Source organism: Crocodylus porosus, unplaced genomic scaffold (assembly GCF_001723895.1).
Source record: "Crocodylus porosus isolate Cpor-Errol unplaced genomic scaffold, CroPor_comp1, whole genome shotgun sequence".
Taxonomy (NCBI): Eukaryota; Metazoa; Chordata; order Crocodylia; family Crocodylidae; genus Crocodylus; species Crocodylus porosus.
In genome coordinates, this window is record NW_017728886.1 from 171,659,383 (window position 1) to 171,673,341 (window position 13,959).

Below are 13,959 nucleotides of genomic sequence, written 5' to 3' on the forward strand. Positions count from 1 at the left end.
CTATGGTACTATCAGATTTATCACTGGTACCTAAATACACTGACACCACCCAAGACGAGTACCAAGGGCATAGTATGTGACAGTACTGCCTTTAAACAAAATTTACTACTCATAGTAATTGGGCAGGAGAAATATGCCCATTATTGAGTAAAGAACCCTCTTACCAATATGTTGCTGGAAGACCTCAGCTTCTGCTATAAGACTCATCTGACAGTGATCTACTGCAATTGGTCCCACCATCTTGTGTGTGACCATGCTCTTTTTATATAGGATGCCATCATTGCTATATTGGTGACATTGTGGTCCCCATCATAGAAATAAAAAAAAAAAAATCTCCTTTAGGAAGGAAATCTCTCCTCCTAGTAAGGCATCCTGGTCAGGTCATCACACTGGAATATCAAGAGGAGCTACAGTCAGGGACACACCAATACCAGCTCTTTGTGGGGTTTGTAGAGATTGTTAAGATCAAAACATCAGTCACTTCAGAGATGGCCCCCAGTGAGACCTTCTGTGCAGAGTTTCTGATCCAGCCAATATCATCCTCCTCACTAATGAGAATTTGTAGCAAATGCTGCACCCTCAACAGTGAAAAGCCAAATGGAAGTACTGTACTAAGTTCTAGCAGTGGGGACTGAGTACTTCCTTTTGCAGTATAACCCAAATTCCTAAGTCATATAGTCATAGCTGTATGCAATTATTAGCAGAAAGTGCCAAAATCCAAGATACCCATACTTTCTTTCCTGGTTGAAAGAAAGTTGGCTAACTGCCAGCCCTGCTGGTTAATTATGACTTTCTCAGAAGGATCAAGGAAGCCCAAGTTGGAGCCAAAATGGTTTTTTAGTAGTACTGTACCCAGACACTGACGCTGTGGCTGTGGTTGTGCAACAAGAATTGCAGCTTCCGGCATTGAGGTGAGTGAAGACATCACTTTTGCGGGTTTAGAGGTGTGACCTGCAAATGAGCGGATGGATTGCAAAAGCTCCATCTCTGGCCATTTACGATGCAAGTCAAAATGTAATGGGTAAATAGAGGAAACCAGTAACAAATAAAGATCACTAAGGTTTAAACATTTTATCATACGTTATTCATGTATCCCAAGATTCTGTAACAGGAAAAGAATTCTTACATCTCTCTTCCATTAAGGTGGATATGTGGAGAACTGATTACTCAGTGATATGACTCTGTCTGATTCCATCAGCTATCCACTGTATTGGGTTTATTTATGGGTTTTGTTTGGTGTCCTTTAGTTGGAATCTGAACCTATAGCATAGATTTAGGGCTCTGCAAGTTTTGAATTAGCCACAGTAGTGGTCTTCCACTTACCTTAGAGTTTAGGAAGGAAGCTTTTAGTTGGTTGCAAGAGTTGCTTAGCGTTTAGGACTTCCTGGTTTAATGTCCTAGGTATACTCCTTCCATTGCCTAGGATGTTGGTTTTTTCAGTTGTGTTAATTACATACCATTTAAGGCAGGGATGTCAAATTCATGCAGCCCTGTAGGCCAGATGAGTGGTGTGGGGCTGGTCCATGGGCCAATGGACCCCTCCCCCCGCCAGCCCCTGCAAATACAGCAGCTTGTCCAGCCAATCTGGGACCTATGCTGCATGTGGTACAGATCCCACAGCAACTGGAATGGGAGCGGTGTGGTGCAGTCTATCCAGAGTGGCAGCCACACTGCCTGTTGTAGCCACCCCGCATGTCATAGCCACCCCAGCCAGACTGTGCTGAACAGAGCGTCTGCAAACACTATGCTCAGCGTGGGTCCCAGACGGTCTGGAGCAGCCACCATGTCTGGTGTGCATCTGCTCTAAGTGGACTGTGCTGCATGCAGCACCCTTTCCAGCTGCTCTGGGGATCCAGTCCAGTCTTTTGACCAGCCCTGTGGCATGAATGCATGTTGTCCCCTGTGTGGGTCTGATCAGACCCAGAGGCAGCGCTGGGGGCCAGGTGGCAAGGCTCTGCAGGGCAGATCTGACCTGTGAGCTGTATGTTTGACACCCCTGATGAGTTTGGGTTTGGGGAGGACAGGAACTTGGCCATAACTCTGTCCCCCTTTTATCCTTTACTGTATTAGCAGAAGGTGTATAGAGCCCAGCCTGTTTTCCCCCACTGAGTCCCCATTTGATGACTTAAAGTGTGCATATATTACTAGGTTACTGAAAGTTCTTTTTAATGGAAGGTATATTGTATATGGTGGAGCAAGAGTGTGCCCACAGGCAGTTACTATACCATAGAGATGTAAGTTTATTCCCTAGGTTACCTCAGAGTAAATTTTTAATTTCTCTACTTCCTTAGTGAGAAATTTGCAAAAAGCAGAAAAGAAAATTAAGGAATTTCAATGGGAATTGAGTACATAATCATTTTGGTGTCTTAGAAAATCTGCTTCTGATTTCCTAGTGCCAGTATTTATAAGGATTGAGCTGAAATTGTTTTCCCTTAGCTCCCATTTCTCCCTATTTGCCTTATGAGCATCTAAGATGACTTGCAGTACTCTGCTCCATTAACTTCTCCTTTCTTTGGTAATTTCTTTGACCAACTAAAATGTTCCCTTATTCATAAGAATTACATTATTATCATATTTTAGCCCTAGTGAAGTTAAATCCATTCTCAGTTGTTATTGTAGCTGTACATAAGCAATAACTTTGTTCTAGATTTTCACTTACTGAGATCTTAGCAAAAAAAGATTCCCCTTCTATCTTGCCTGCTATGCCTGTAGTACTGTCCTTGTGTCACTCTGTTCTTAAAGCATAGTGTTCTTCCATTTTATTGTAAAACTTTTTTTTCTTGGCAATTGCTATCTATATCTTTATTTTTTAACTCTACATTAATAGTATATAGACTATAGAACCATTTTGCACATTTTGTACCATTGTGTTCTAATCTGTTCTAATCCCATATCACTTGGACTCTTTTTTTCTGCACTAAAAATATTGATTTTCATCTTTTGACCTTTTTAGTCCTGTCTGAATCCAGATTTTGGTAAATTATTATAATGCTAGAGCAAATGTTGTTGCTTTATTGCACATTAAAGTTTGAAAAAAATATGTTTTTTATTTGAGTATTCCCAGCTAAAGGACAAAAGCTAATAGAGGCAGATATATGTGATGGAAATAGTAGGGGTATGATCTATTAGGTCCCTGGTCATGAGAATGTGCCCTACATGCTATGATTTTTTTTTTTATTAAAGTACTTCTCATTTTATTGATAAAAATATTAAAGTTACTTCACTCAGTTGCAATATGCTGATTGTGGATTATAATAGATATATATTTCAGTTAGTTTCCATGCTAATTTGGGTTGATATTTGAAGGACCATTGCTCAGGAGACTTCATGCACCAAGTGATGTGGTTGACTTTGAGACCACTCTTCACCATGAAACTGATTTTATAATCAAGTGTCCTCTCCATTAAGTTGATGAGGTGACTGGGTTGAAAAATTAGAGTATTTGTTTAACTTCTGTAAAGTGCTATGGATCTATGGATGTCAAAGTCTAATTTCCAATTATTTGCATTATTACTGTTGGTAGAACTGCAGTGAACCATCTTATGTCTTGTACAACATAAGATTAAAAAATATATTTTTGGTAGCTGGAAAAATGTGCTCCAATAGTTTATTATTACTCTCAAGACATTCTGAAGCATTAATATCTAATAAAGACTTCTAATTCCTTGATCTTGCAGAAAGTGTGTTGGAAGCCAGTAAAAGAATAGGAGCAAGATGTCATTGCTAGAGAAAGAGGATTACATTTTTCCATAGGAGATCCATGTTGAGAACATGAATAACAAAAAAGAAAATGGGTTTGGGGGGAGTAATGAGAAAGGAAAGGAAGTGTGAACGGAGTAAGAAGAGAGAAATCCAGTCCTTACCTTGTCTGAAAAAATGATAGAATATTTTGGAGAAATTGGTGAATCATCTGTAATTTGGGTTAATCACTCATATGTAGGGGACAGGAGCATATTAGTCTGTCATTAGAATGAGAATTTGAAATGTTCCTTCACTTCTATAAGTATAAACATTACTTTCAACATGAACATTTCTCCAGGATCTGTTGTACTTTTCTAGTGTGGTGATGAATCTTGCATTATTTGCAGAGCTATGACGGAAAATCCTCTAAGGACATGCTGAAGCGAGTTTCTGCAAGTGCTTTACTGACACTGTTGGCTGTCAGTAAGACTACACAGAAATGTGCCTTGCAAGGTGAGCTTAAAGTAACCTTGTACTCTAAATGAAACATTTGCCAGTGCATCTTACATTTTTTTTCAGCCTAGAATTAAAGATTTTGTTTTAATACTGCTTTTGAGGATCTACTTTGCATTTTTTTTGGTTGGTTAGTTGGTTTGCAAATCCATTTTGAATTAGTGAAGTTTACAGTAATAAATGAACAGTATTATCCAGTACAGCCTGACAACTTTTTGGAAAAGTTGTAGTTTCTTTTCTTTCTGGATGGGATCAAATATTGCCAATAAGGTTGCCACAAAGTTTCAACTTACAGAATTTCATTTAAAGTGATATAACTATCCATCCAAAGTCAGTAGTGAGCATCTGACAGCAGACTCTGTAAAATAAGTATGATGGTTACTGTTCAGTGTCCAGTGCATAAGTGTTTACACAGTTTACCATCCAGCTAGGCATTTACTGCTCCTATGCCACAAATTCCATAAAGGATACAAAGACAACTAGTTAAAAGGGTTAAACTACCCTCTCATGATTCCAGAGGGAATGACCTGGTCCAGGATAAGGGTAATCACTGGACAACTTGCACTGTTATTGCCTTTCCATCACATATAAATACCTTCTAACAAGGACACAAAAAGGAAGGACATTTCTAGAAATGATTCAGAATTCTGGCATCCTGTGCAGTTTGCAGAATATTATAATGTATAAACATTGTATTATAGCATTCACAATATATTAAAGAATGTATTTATGTTGTAATACTCAATATTTTGCATTCTCATGATGAAATGAAACTACTCAGAACGTGATATTGAGATGTTTCCTTCCAATAAAACACAGGTTAATGACTTTTCCCAAAATTTTGTTCATTACACTTCCTCTACATCACGTATTATGTCAGTGATTTAAGCATCAATTAATCCACAGTAAATATTGAAACTCTACAACTTTATTGGTTTTTTTGTTTGTTTTTTTTTAAATAATTTTTAATTAATCATAGAAAGTAATGTTAGGAAAAAAGTCCTAGTAGATCATTACCAGTTTCCAGAATTATGCCCTAATTTTCCTTTTCAAGTGTTTAATATCACTGTAGAGTTCACGAGCTTCAGTAGATGCTTCTATTATACTTTGATTAGCCTTCAAACCCTACAGCATGATTAAAACATGAAAGCAGACTAAGAGAGACAGTAATAAAATATTTGATCTCTCTTTTTAATTCTAAAAGATAAATAAAAGATTTTTTTTTTTTAAAAACCTGCCAAAGACAGGAATATTAATTTTTAAGGTTGTTCATGCTTAATGCATCTAATTTATCATTTCAGAAATCTTCAAACTATTTGATATGGGTCATGTGATAAAACAAGACTATTCCTTTGTGTCGTTTTTAAGCAGTCATAGTATTTTAGAACCTTTTGTTCTCATTAAGAAAAAACATTCGGCTTTCAAGGATGTACTGTTAAAGTTGTTTTAATAATTTAAATACATTACTAATAAATGACAAATGTTAATGGTAAAAGGGCATTTATGTAAATTTATCTTAAGTTGCTGTTTAGAGTTTTTTACTCTTTAAAGGTCTTAATCTTTAAGCTGCATTCTAACCTTTCTCTACACTTTAATTACAGCTTTAATTTTGATCCGTGCATGCAAGACATGCATCTAAACCTGCCTTTTTCCTACATTGATGTGCTCTCTTCCAAAGCATTCAAGAGCATCTGCAGACTGGGCTGGATAGATGAAGAACCTAGTAGTTGCCTCAGGAGGTGCACAGTAGTAGCATTTGCCTACTGTGTTACTTTAGGTCGAGGTGGGCAAAATAAAGCTCACGGAGGGATTTTGTCTCACCCGTGGCAGCTCTCTGTCCTGCCATCTGGCCCATGATGCGTCCTGCCACTTCTGGATGCATAGTGGGGCTGGGGTGGCTCCACAGCCAAACTACATTTCCCAGCAGCCCTGGCAGTGATGGCTCCTTCCAGCTGCTGCTCCCCCTGCCTAAACAGGTCCCTCCCAGGCAGGGCCCAAGCCCTGGGCTGAGCATGCAGCCGCAACCTGCCCCATGCAGGGGGGTTGGGGTCCCTGCAGCACTCACTCCGGATCTGCCTGTCCCAGCCTCGATAAGCAGCAGTGGCTCGGCAGAAACTGCTGCTGGTTGCTGGGGAAAAAGCAGGATCTAGTACTTTGTTGGGGAACTCAAAGATTAGTAATAATAAATGTTATTAATGCATTGCCCTAAACCATTGCATAGTATTTCTATATGCTATTACAGAGTTTGTCACTGTTCATCCCAAAGGTAGCTTGGCTGTACTTTGTAGGTAAACAACATAATTCTTTTATCTTTATTTTCCTTTTTATTGCAATAGATTGATAACACTTGAAATCTGTGAAGCACTGTTAGATTTCTTTGAGATGAAGAGCACTCTATATATAAAATATAAGAGGTTGCATTACGTACCCACTGCTGTTAGGTCAAGTACAGTCGTTAACACCTAACACATAAAAAATGTTCTCAGAAAATGTGTGCCACACAGATTTGGGGGGGGGTTTCCCAAGGGAAAAAACCGAAAGCTAATCTTGTAGCAAGACTACATGCCTCTACTCATGTATTCAGTAGCAGAGAGAATGCAAACAGGTATTCCACTCTCCAACAGTTCGTGGCCTTTTCTGATTGGTGGATTACTAGACCCTTGTTCATTTTTTATTAATGCATTTACAAATTGGCTGTCGGTATTGAAGATAAATTAATATTTTTGGTTGCCAGTTGAATTGTTCTATACTCCTGGATGTCTTGAGTAACCAGATGAATTAGATTTTACTCTTTCATTTTATTTCCCTCATACAGAGAACCTTAATTGCTATGTGGAAACAAATAATTGAAAAGTTGTTTTGAAATAAAATACCTTACGCTCTCACAGGCATGATTTGGTACTTTTGAATGTGAATATTGTTATAAACCATGTAGGGATTTTGTCTTTCAGCTAACCTCATAGACAGCTGCATCAAACAGATGAAGCGCATTCATGCGCAGCTGAACCTAGATTCCCTAAGGCCTGGAAAACCCACACAGAAGAAGAAGGTAACTCTAAAATCTATCAGGCTGAAATTCTGCAGTCACCTGCTTCATTTCCTAAAGACCTTCCGACAAATAATGAAAGGGAGCTACCACCAACTTTTTTACAGTACACCCATGGCTAATCCAAGAAGCATTTCCATCATGCACAGAGCATAAGACAGATTTCCTGCTTAAAAAAAGCCTAACAAAAAAACCCCTGTATGTAATCATGAAATTAAAGACCATCATAATGCATGGCAATAGGTTCCAAATTAAGGTTCCACAATCATTCTGGAATTTTCCAACTTTTGAAGAATTGATTTTGCAATCTTTCAATTTATTTTTTTCATGCAATTTTCTTAAGGTTTTTTTCTTTTTTGGAGTGGGAGGGGAATTGGGGATGGAGGCATGTTAAATAACAAAATGGGAAAAAAAACCCCACATTCCAAATTCTTGTGGCATCATCATAACAGAATGGGTCATAGTCAGGATTGGAGCCTTTAGCTTCACTTCACAGACCTGATGGAGCTATGAGAGAAAGAGTTGGCTTTCATTCTTTATGAACCAGTACTAGCGGGTGATAACACACACACTGACATTAGATTTCACTTATTTTTCTCATAGCAAAAAACTTGAAAACAGGAATTTTGTATTTGATATCAGGTTCTAAAAGGGATATATTCATGTGCTCAGTATATTATGTGTATTTCAACCAAAGTTTGACTCTCTCTATCTAGTCTCCTCCAACCTGATCATGTGTGACCCTAATTTACCTGCCCCAGGTAGTAGTGCATTGCTGTTCGCCACACTTGCCCAATCAACATCTGATGCCCAGACTTGTTTTATTCCATTCTCCTTAGCCAGCTAATCCTAGACTTCCTGTTCAATTTCACTATCAAGACACAATTTCCCCCGTAATCCCACTCCCTGAATATTTCCCTACCCCTTGCATCCAGTCTCCTTTGCTTAGCCAGTGAACATAAAAGTATCTATTGTAGATACTGTTTTCCTTCTGTTTCTCTTTTACTTTATTACAGGAACTTTACTACCCCCTTTCTCTGGTCTGTTACATTTCTAGTGGGAGAAATGCCTCTCTCCCTCTAGAAACTGGGAGGATACAGGTATTCATGCAGTTTCTTTCACAGGAAATGTGCCAGATCTGGGAGAAAATCTTCCTCTTTCAACAAAGAAGATCTCTCCTGCACAAGAGTTGCTGACCCCTGCTTTATACAATAAACCAAACAAAATTTCAGCTGAGCATTATAGAGTTTAAACTGTGTATAGCAGGTTCATTTGGCCATCAGGAAATACATACATGATTAATCTTTGTGGCCCATCTGAAATAGTGTCTGTGTTTTAATAGCAGCCAGGCAATTGGCTAGATCCTGTCCATTTCAAGGCTGCTACTAGAAGCAAGGCTCTCTATGCCTTGCACCTATTGTTATGACTCTAAATGAGGTGCAGACACCTGAGCACAGGCTATGTGTGCTCTGAGTAACAATGAAATGAGCATTAATTAGATAGAAAAAGCTATAAACAGGCCTTTTCCTGCAGACAGTTTAAGCCAGTTGTCAATAATATCCATACAGCGCTCATTTTAAATGTGGCATTTGCAAAGCAGATTGCAGATTGGATTTATTATTTAAATATAGTTACATAGTCCCTATAGAATTGTGTGGCAACTTTTCATTGGCTGTTTTAGTGTATTTCGTATAATGAGCTAGATGAAATGCAGCAAAGACAAATGCAAAGTGCTGCTTTTGGGACAGAATAGTTGCATGCACAAATACAAACAGGGGAATGACTTGGTAGTCTGTAGTACTGCAAAGAAGTGCCTGGGATTTATAGTAGACTATAAGATAAATATGAGCTGAGCATGCTCTTGTTGCAAAAAAGACTAACAATTTACTGTGTTGTATTAACAGCAGTGTCTCTTCTTGCAAATCAAGGGAAGGGATTCTTTCTTTCTCTTCAGTATTGCTGAGGCCTCACATGGAGTACTGTGTCTAGTTTTGGGCCCCATGCTTCAAGAAGGATGTAGACAGACTGGAAAAACTCAGTGCAGAGCGACATAAATGATTAGGGCCCTCCAAAGCACAACTTACAAGGACAAGCTGAAAGAGCAAGGTTATTTAGTACAGAGAAAAGAAGACAGAAGGGGAGAGGGTGTTGATGATGGTCTTCAAACACCTAGAATACAATTATAGAGAGGATGGAGCTGAGCTTTTTTTCTGTGGCTGTATGGGACAGGGCTAAGACCAATGGACCTAAGCTGCCCCAGAGAAAATACAGGTTGGAGACGAGAAGAATCTTTCTGACTGACTCTGAGGATAGTTAGAGGTGTTTCTTGCCATGAGTGGGGTGCTGGACTAGATGACCTTGTGAGCTTCCTTCTAGCCCTACTTTCCTGTGATCCTATGAAAAATGAGACGAAAACTTGGTACAACAATCTCTTAAAAACATAACCTGCATATTTCCGTCCACTTCATCCACCCATAGCTATGTGATAGTAAAACTTCATTTTTATCATTGAATACTGGCAAAGATGACACAACTTAAAATCAAGTACTACTGTAGCACTTTAAGATGAAGCGTGAACCCTATTTTATCTCTCTTCCTTTTATGCTTGAGAGAACAGAAATAGCTTTCTGTGGTAGTTGAGCTCCCAGAACTATGATCATCTTTCACAGGTGGTTAGCATGTCAGTGTCCTAAATGGTGGTATGATTGAAGTGCCTTTGTATTAAGAGTGGTCATGAGAGCAAGATGTGCTGTATACTTATCTGTTAAATCCCACCCCCCCTTCTACTTTAGAATCCAAGTATCAGAGCACCTTTCAGTCTTTTACTGTCTTTCTTTGCTATACCATTCATGGTAGAAAAAAACTGTTCTTTTCATTTTATAGTTAGGAAGCTGAGAGGCTAAGTATGATATAACACGAGAAGTCTGTGGTAGAGAAGGTACCTAAACCCTGTTCCCCTTAACTTTCAGATGAAAACCCTGATCCCTGGAATATTCCTGCTTTTATATACAAAGTTAATAGTCCTTTCATACTGAAAAGCTTTAAATATTTTTGTCTATACAGAAGGACAGCCTTATCACAGAATTAAAAGGTGCCATGCAGCTTCTAAGAAACTGCCTCTACAGAAATGAAGAATGCAAAGTAAGTAGTCATATTACATAGCTGGTATGATCACATGCAATTAGTTAACTGTTTTAAAGAATAAAGATCAAGTTTGTTCAATATCAACTGTTGTCATGTTGATTAAAGCTCAGCTAAATAGCCCTGTGTGAAAAAGCTTTAATTTTACTGACCTAAAACAGAGCATATTCTATGCATATGTTAGACTTTTAACTATGACATGGAAAACAACTTTATACAAACTTCTTCCAACAATTTTTGAGACAAATAACATGCTGAATATCTGTAGCAAGTTGTCCAAAAGTTTGTGGTGCTACATGTGCTAGATACCCTTTTCCTGCTTCCTTCCCTTCTCTTTCTTGCCCTTGTTAGAAAAATCAAATGTTTGAAGTGGAAAAAATGGATAATGTAGGAACGCATGGAAAAGAACAGCAAGGTACATGAGGGAGAGGCTTACAAGCTTAGCAAATCCCACTTCTTTCCATCTCTCCTCTCCATCCAGTCTATTTCCTCTACCCTTTCTGAAGGAAAAACAACTAAACTGACTACAGCAAAGAGAGGAGTTTGTTCATTTTCACCTATATATTCTTAGTGCGTTTTACTTTTTACCATATAACAATTTCTACCCTGATCTTGTGGAGCTGGCTATTTTTCTGCCTTTTAACATTTCTCCTGCTCATGGGTCTGCATTCTTTCTGGCATTTTTCCCTGCCTCAGTTCCTTTCATTTAACTTCTGTGTACTTTAAAATTTCTCTTTTATTCTCCTCTTTATCATGTTTTAATTTCCAGCTCCTTTTTCTTGAACTTTGGTACATTTGTGTCTCTGGTTTACTACTTTTCTTCCTTTCTTGTTCATAATTCCTTACCCTCACTCCTTTCATGAATTTTCACTCCACTTGGTCTCTTCATCATTTCCATTGTCATGGGACTGGTTTTACACCTTGTGCTGCCTTTGGGCAGTGCACTGCAAGAACCCATGCTAGAAATGCAGCAAGAGGTGCTACACTGCAACCTATAGGGTAACAGCTTCTTTATAAATGCTGTAAAGTAGTCTATATTGTGCCTGACCTCAACCACTTATGATGAGGCTTGAACCCTACAATCCTTAAAAGGACATATACCACTGTCAGAAAACTAGATGTAGCTGTTTGTGCAGGCTAGTATCCTTCTTTCTCTGCCAGTAACCCAGGCACTAGATCAGATGATTAATTAGCGTTTACCTTCTCCTTCTAAATTTTTTGTTCTTAATCTCTTTCATCAGAAATCTGAAGAGATAATTTATTGATGGAGAAAGGAAGATTACTGCCTAAAATTGAAGTTCTGTACCACTTGTTTGACAATTTATAAAATGAGGCTGTGCCCTTCTTAACCCTGCTTTTGTCTGTACTGTTCAATTGCAGTGCCAGCACTATGTGCAGATGCTACTACTGGCTTAGTAAGGAGACATGCAGGGCAGCATAGTATATTTCAATATGACAGGGTCTGGAGCCATTAATTGTGTAGTATAAACTTTACTCCCCAAGAACTGCACTTGTAGGCAACAAACTTGCTTTCTAGGAAGTATTGACTGTAAATATAGATTTACAGAAGCAATATATTTAGTTGCTAGTAAGCAACCTTTAGTTTTAAAAGTATCTATCTGAGAACTTACTACCAAATCAGTGTAAACTATTTCAGCATCTGGGCTCTGATAGGCACATATCAGCACGTATTGTTGTAGACAATTTTATAGAGTCAAAGTTCATGCAAAGTTCAGTCAAATCTTCAAATGCTCATTTGAAAAAACTTTCTTGAGGAAACATTTCCATGTTGAACCAGAGGTTCCTATTCTGGCTCCACTGCTATTTAAAGTAACAAAGTAAGGTAGAAACTCTCTGAGGGAAATGTTTTTTTTTTAAATCTTCACTTATACTAGTAACAACTTCTCATGTGTAAAGAAAAGGAAAGAATTTTTAAGTGTTATCCTTTAATACATAATTCTTCAAAATGGTATTCAAGATTGTACTATGTCCTTCTCATTTTCTTGATAGGCAGTCGCACTTGAGGCTCACCTTGTCCCTCTTCTTCACTGCCTCTGGCCATGGTTTTTAATGGATGATTCCTTAATGCAAATAGGTCTGCATTTGCTTTGTGTCTACACTGCAAACCATCCAGCAGGTAAGTGTGTCACATTTCAGTATAACGTGACAAAATCATTTAATCAAATTTAATAAATGTGGAAACGGATACATAGAGGGGAAATACTTTTATAAGTTTTAATGTCAGAAAGGTTGTATGTTTTTTCTAAGGAAGGAAAAAGATAGTAAGTGAAATCTTGTGACTTTTGCTGTCGACTTTAATGGGATTAGGATTTTACCTTGGGTACCTATTTCAAGTCTTTTGAAGGGAAATGACTGTTGTTTTTTATTCTTTCAAGACGAGTATAAAATTTTAGCCAAGCTTGAACTCTATCAAAATCTCAATAGTCCGACAACACTGTAATGTATTGTGTGGAAATACTACTTGCGTGACAGAATAGTTGCAATGAGCCTTTATTCAGAACATACTCAAGTGTCAACATGAAGTTTGTACTTTTGAAAGACTGGAAACGTGGCATTTTAAGTTATTCACTTTGGTGTTTAAGAAAAGAACACCAGACCAGAAGAAACAATCAGATCATCTAGTGCAGGGATTGTCAGCTGGGGGTATGTGTACCCCTTGGGGTACTTGGACCAGTCCTGTGGGGTGCGCATGGGCAGGGACAGAGCACCACTGCCTCCTAGGAGCAGGGCTGGGGCAGAGCAAGGGCATGGAAGCTCACACATAGTGGCCACTACTGCCACACACCAGCCCAGTGAGTTTCTCCGCACCGCAGGGGGCACTACTGCCCTCACCCTAGCCCAGAGAGCTTCCATGCCCTGCCCTGGCCCTGCTCCTGAGAGGCGGCAGTGCTCCGTGCCCGCATGCAATTCCTGCCTCCCCACTTGGCATCCAGCTGCTGGGGGTGCTTAGACACTTAGACTGAAAAAGGTTGAAAACCCCTGATCCAGTGTAACTATTACATTTTACTCATTTGACCCAAGTGGAGCCCAGTAACTTATTTAATTAAAGGGCATCTCCTAAAAAGGCCTCCATTCTTGATCTGATGACATCAAGCATGGAAAATCTCCTACTTTCCTTGAGAGTTTGTTTGGCAAGTTAATCACCATCACAGTTAATAAATTGTGCTTTAATTATTTATAATTATGAATTTATCTGGTGGCCAGGTTCTAGTTATTGAATCCTATTAGTATCTACCCAATAGTTCCCCAATATTTTCTCCTCAAAAAGGTACTTCGGACACTTGATTTGATTAGAGTGTGGAAACAAAACAGATTGAGCTCTCAAAGTCTCTCACTATAAGAGAGACTCCTGCATTTGTTATTTTCAAGCCTTTTTATTCTCTGTCCTCTCAGTTTTTAAAATGTGAAGCAATACTTTAGCCAAATACTACCTGTTGAGCTGAATATGAGAGTGTCTGTGGGAAACTTAATGGTTTATGGTAACTAGAAGTCGCACTGAATCATCCAAGGGTCTCTTCTGGTCTTGACCAGTGTGCATCTGTTACAAAAAAAAAAAA

General features: G+C 38.6%; 1 protein-coding gene across 1 annotated transcript in view; it reads left to right on the top strand.

The window, feature by feature from the left end:
- Positions 1-13,959, top strand: part of LOC109316845 (rotatin-like) — a 139,817-nt gene that overhangs the window by 113,271 nt on the left and 12,587 nt on the right. Inside the window, 4 exon segments of the mRNA XM_019545221.1 lie at positions 4,089-4,194; positions 7,146-7,243; positions 10,304-10,381; positions 12,392-12,518. Coding sequence (XP_019400766.1) covers positions 4,089-4,194; positions 7,146-7,243; positions 10,304-10,381; positions 12,392-12,518 — 409 coding nt within the window.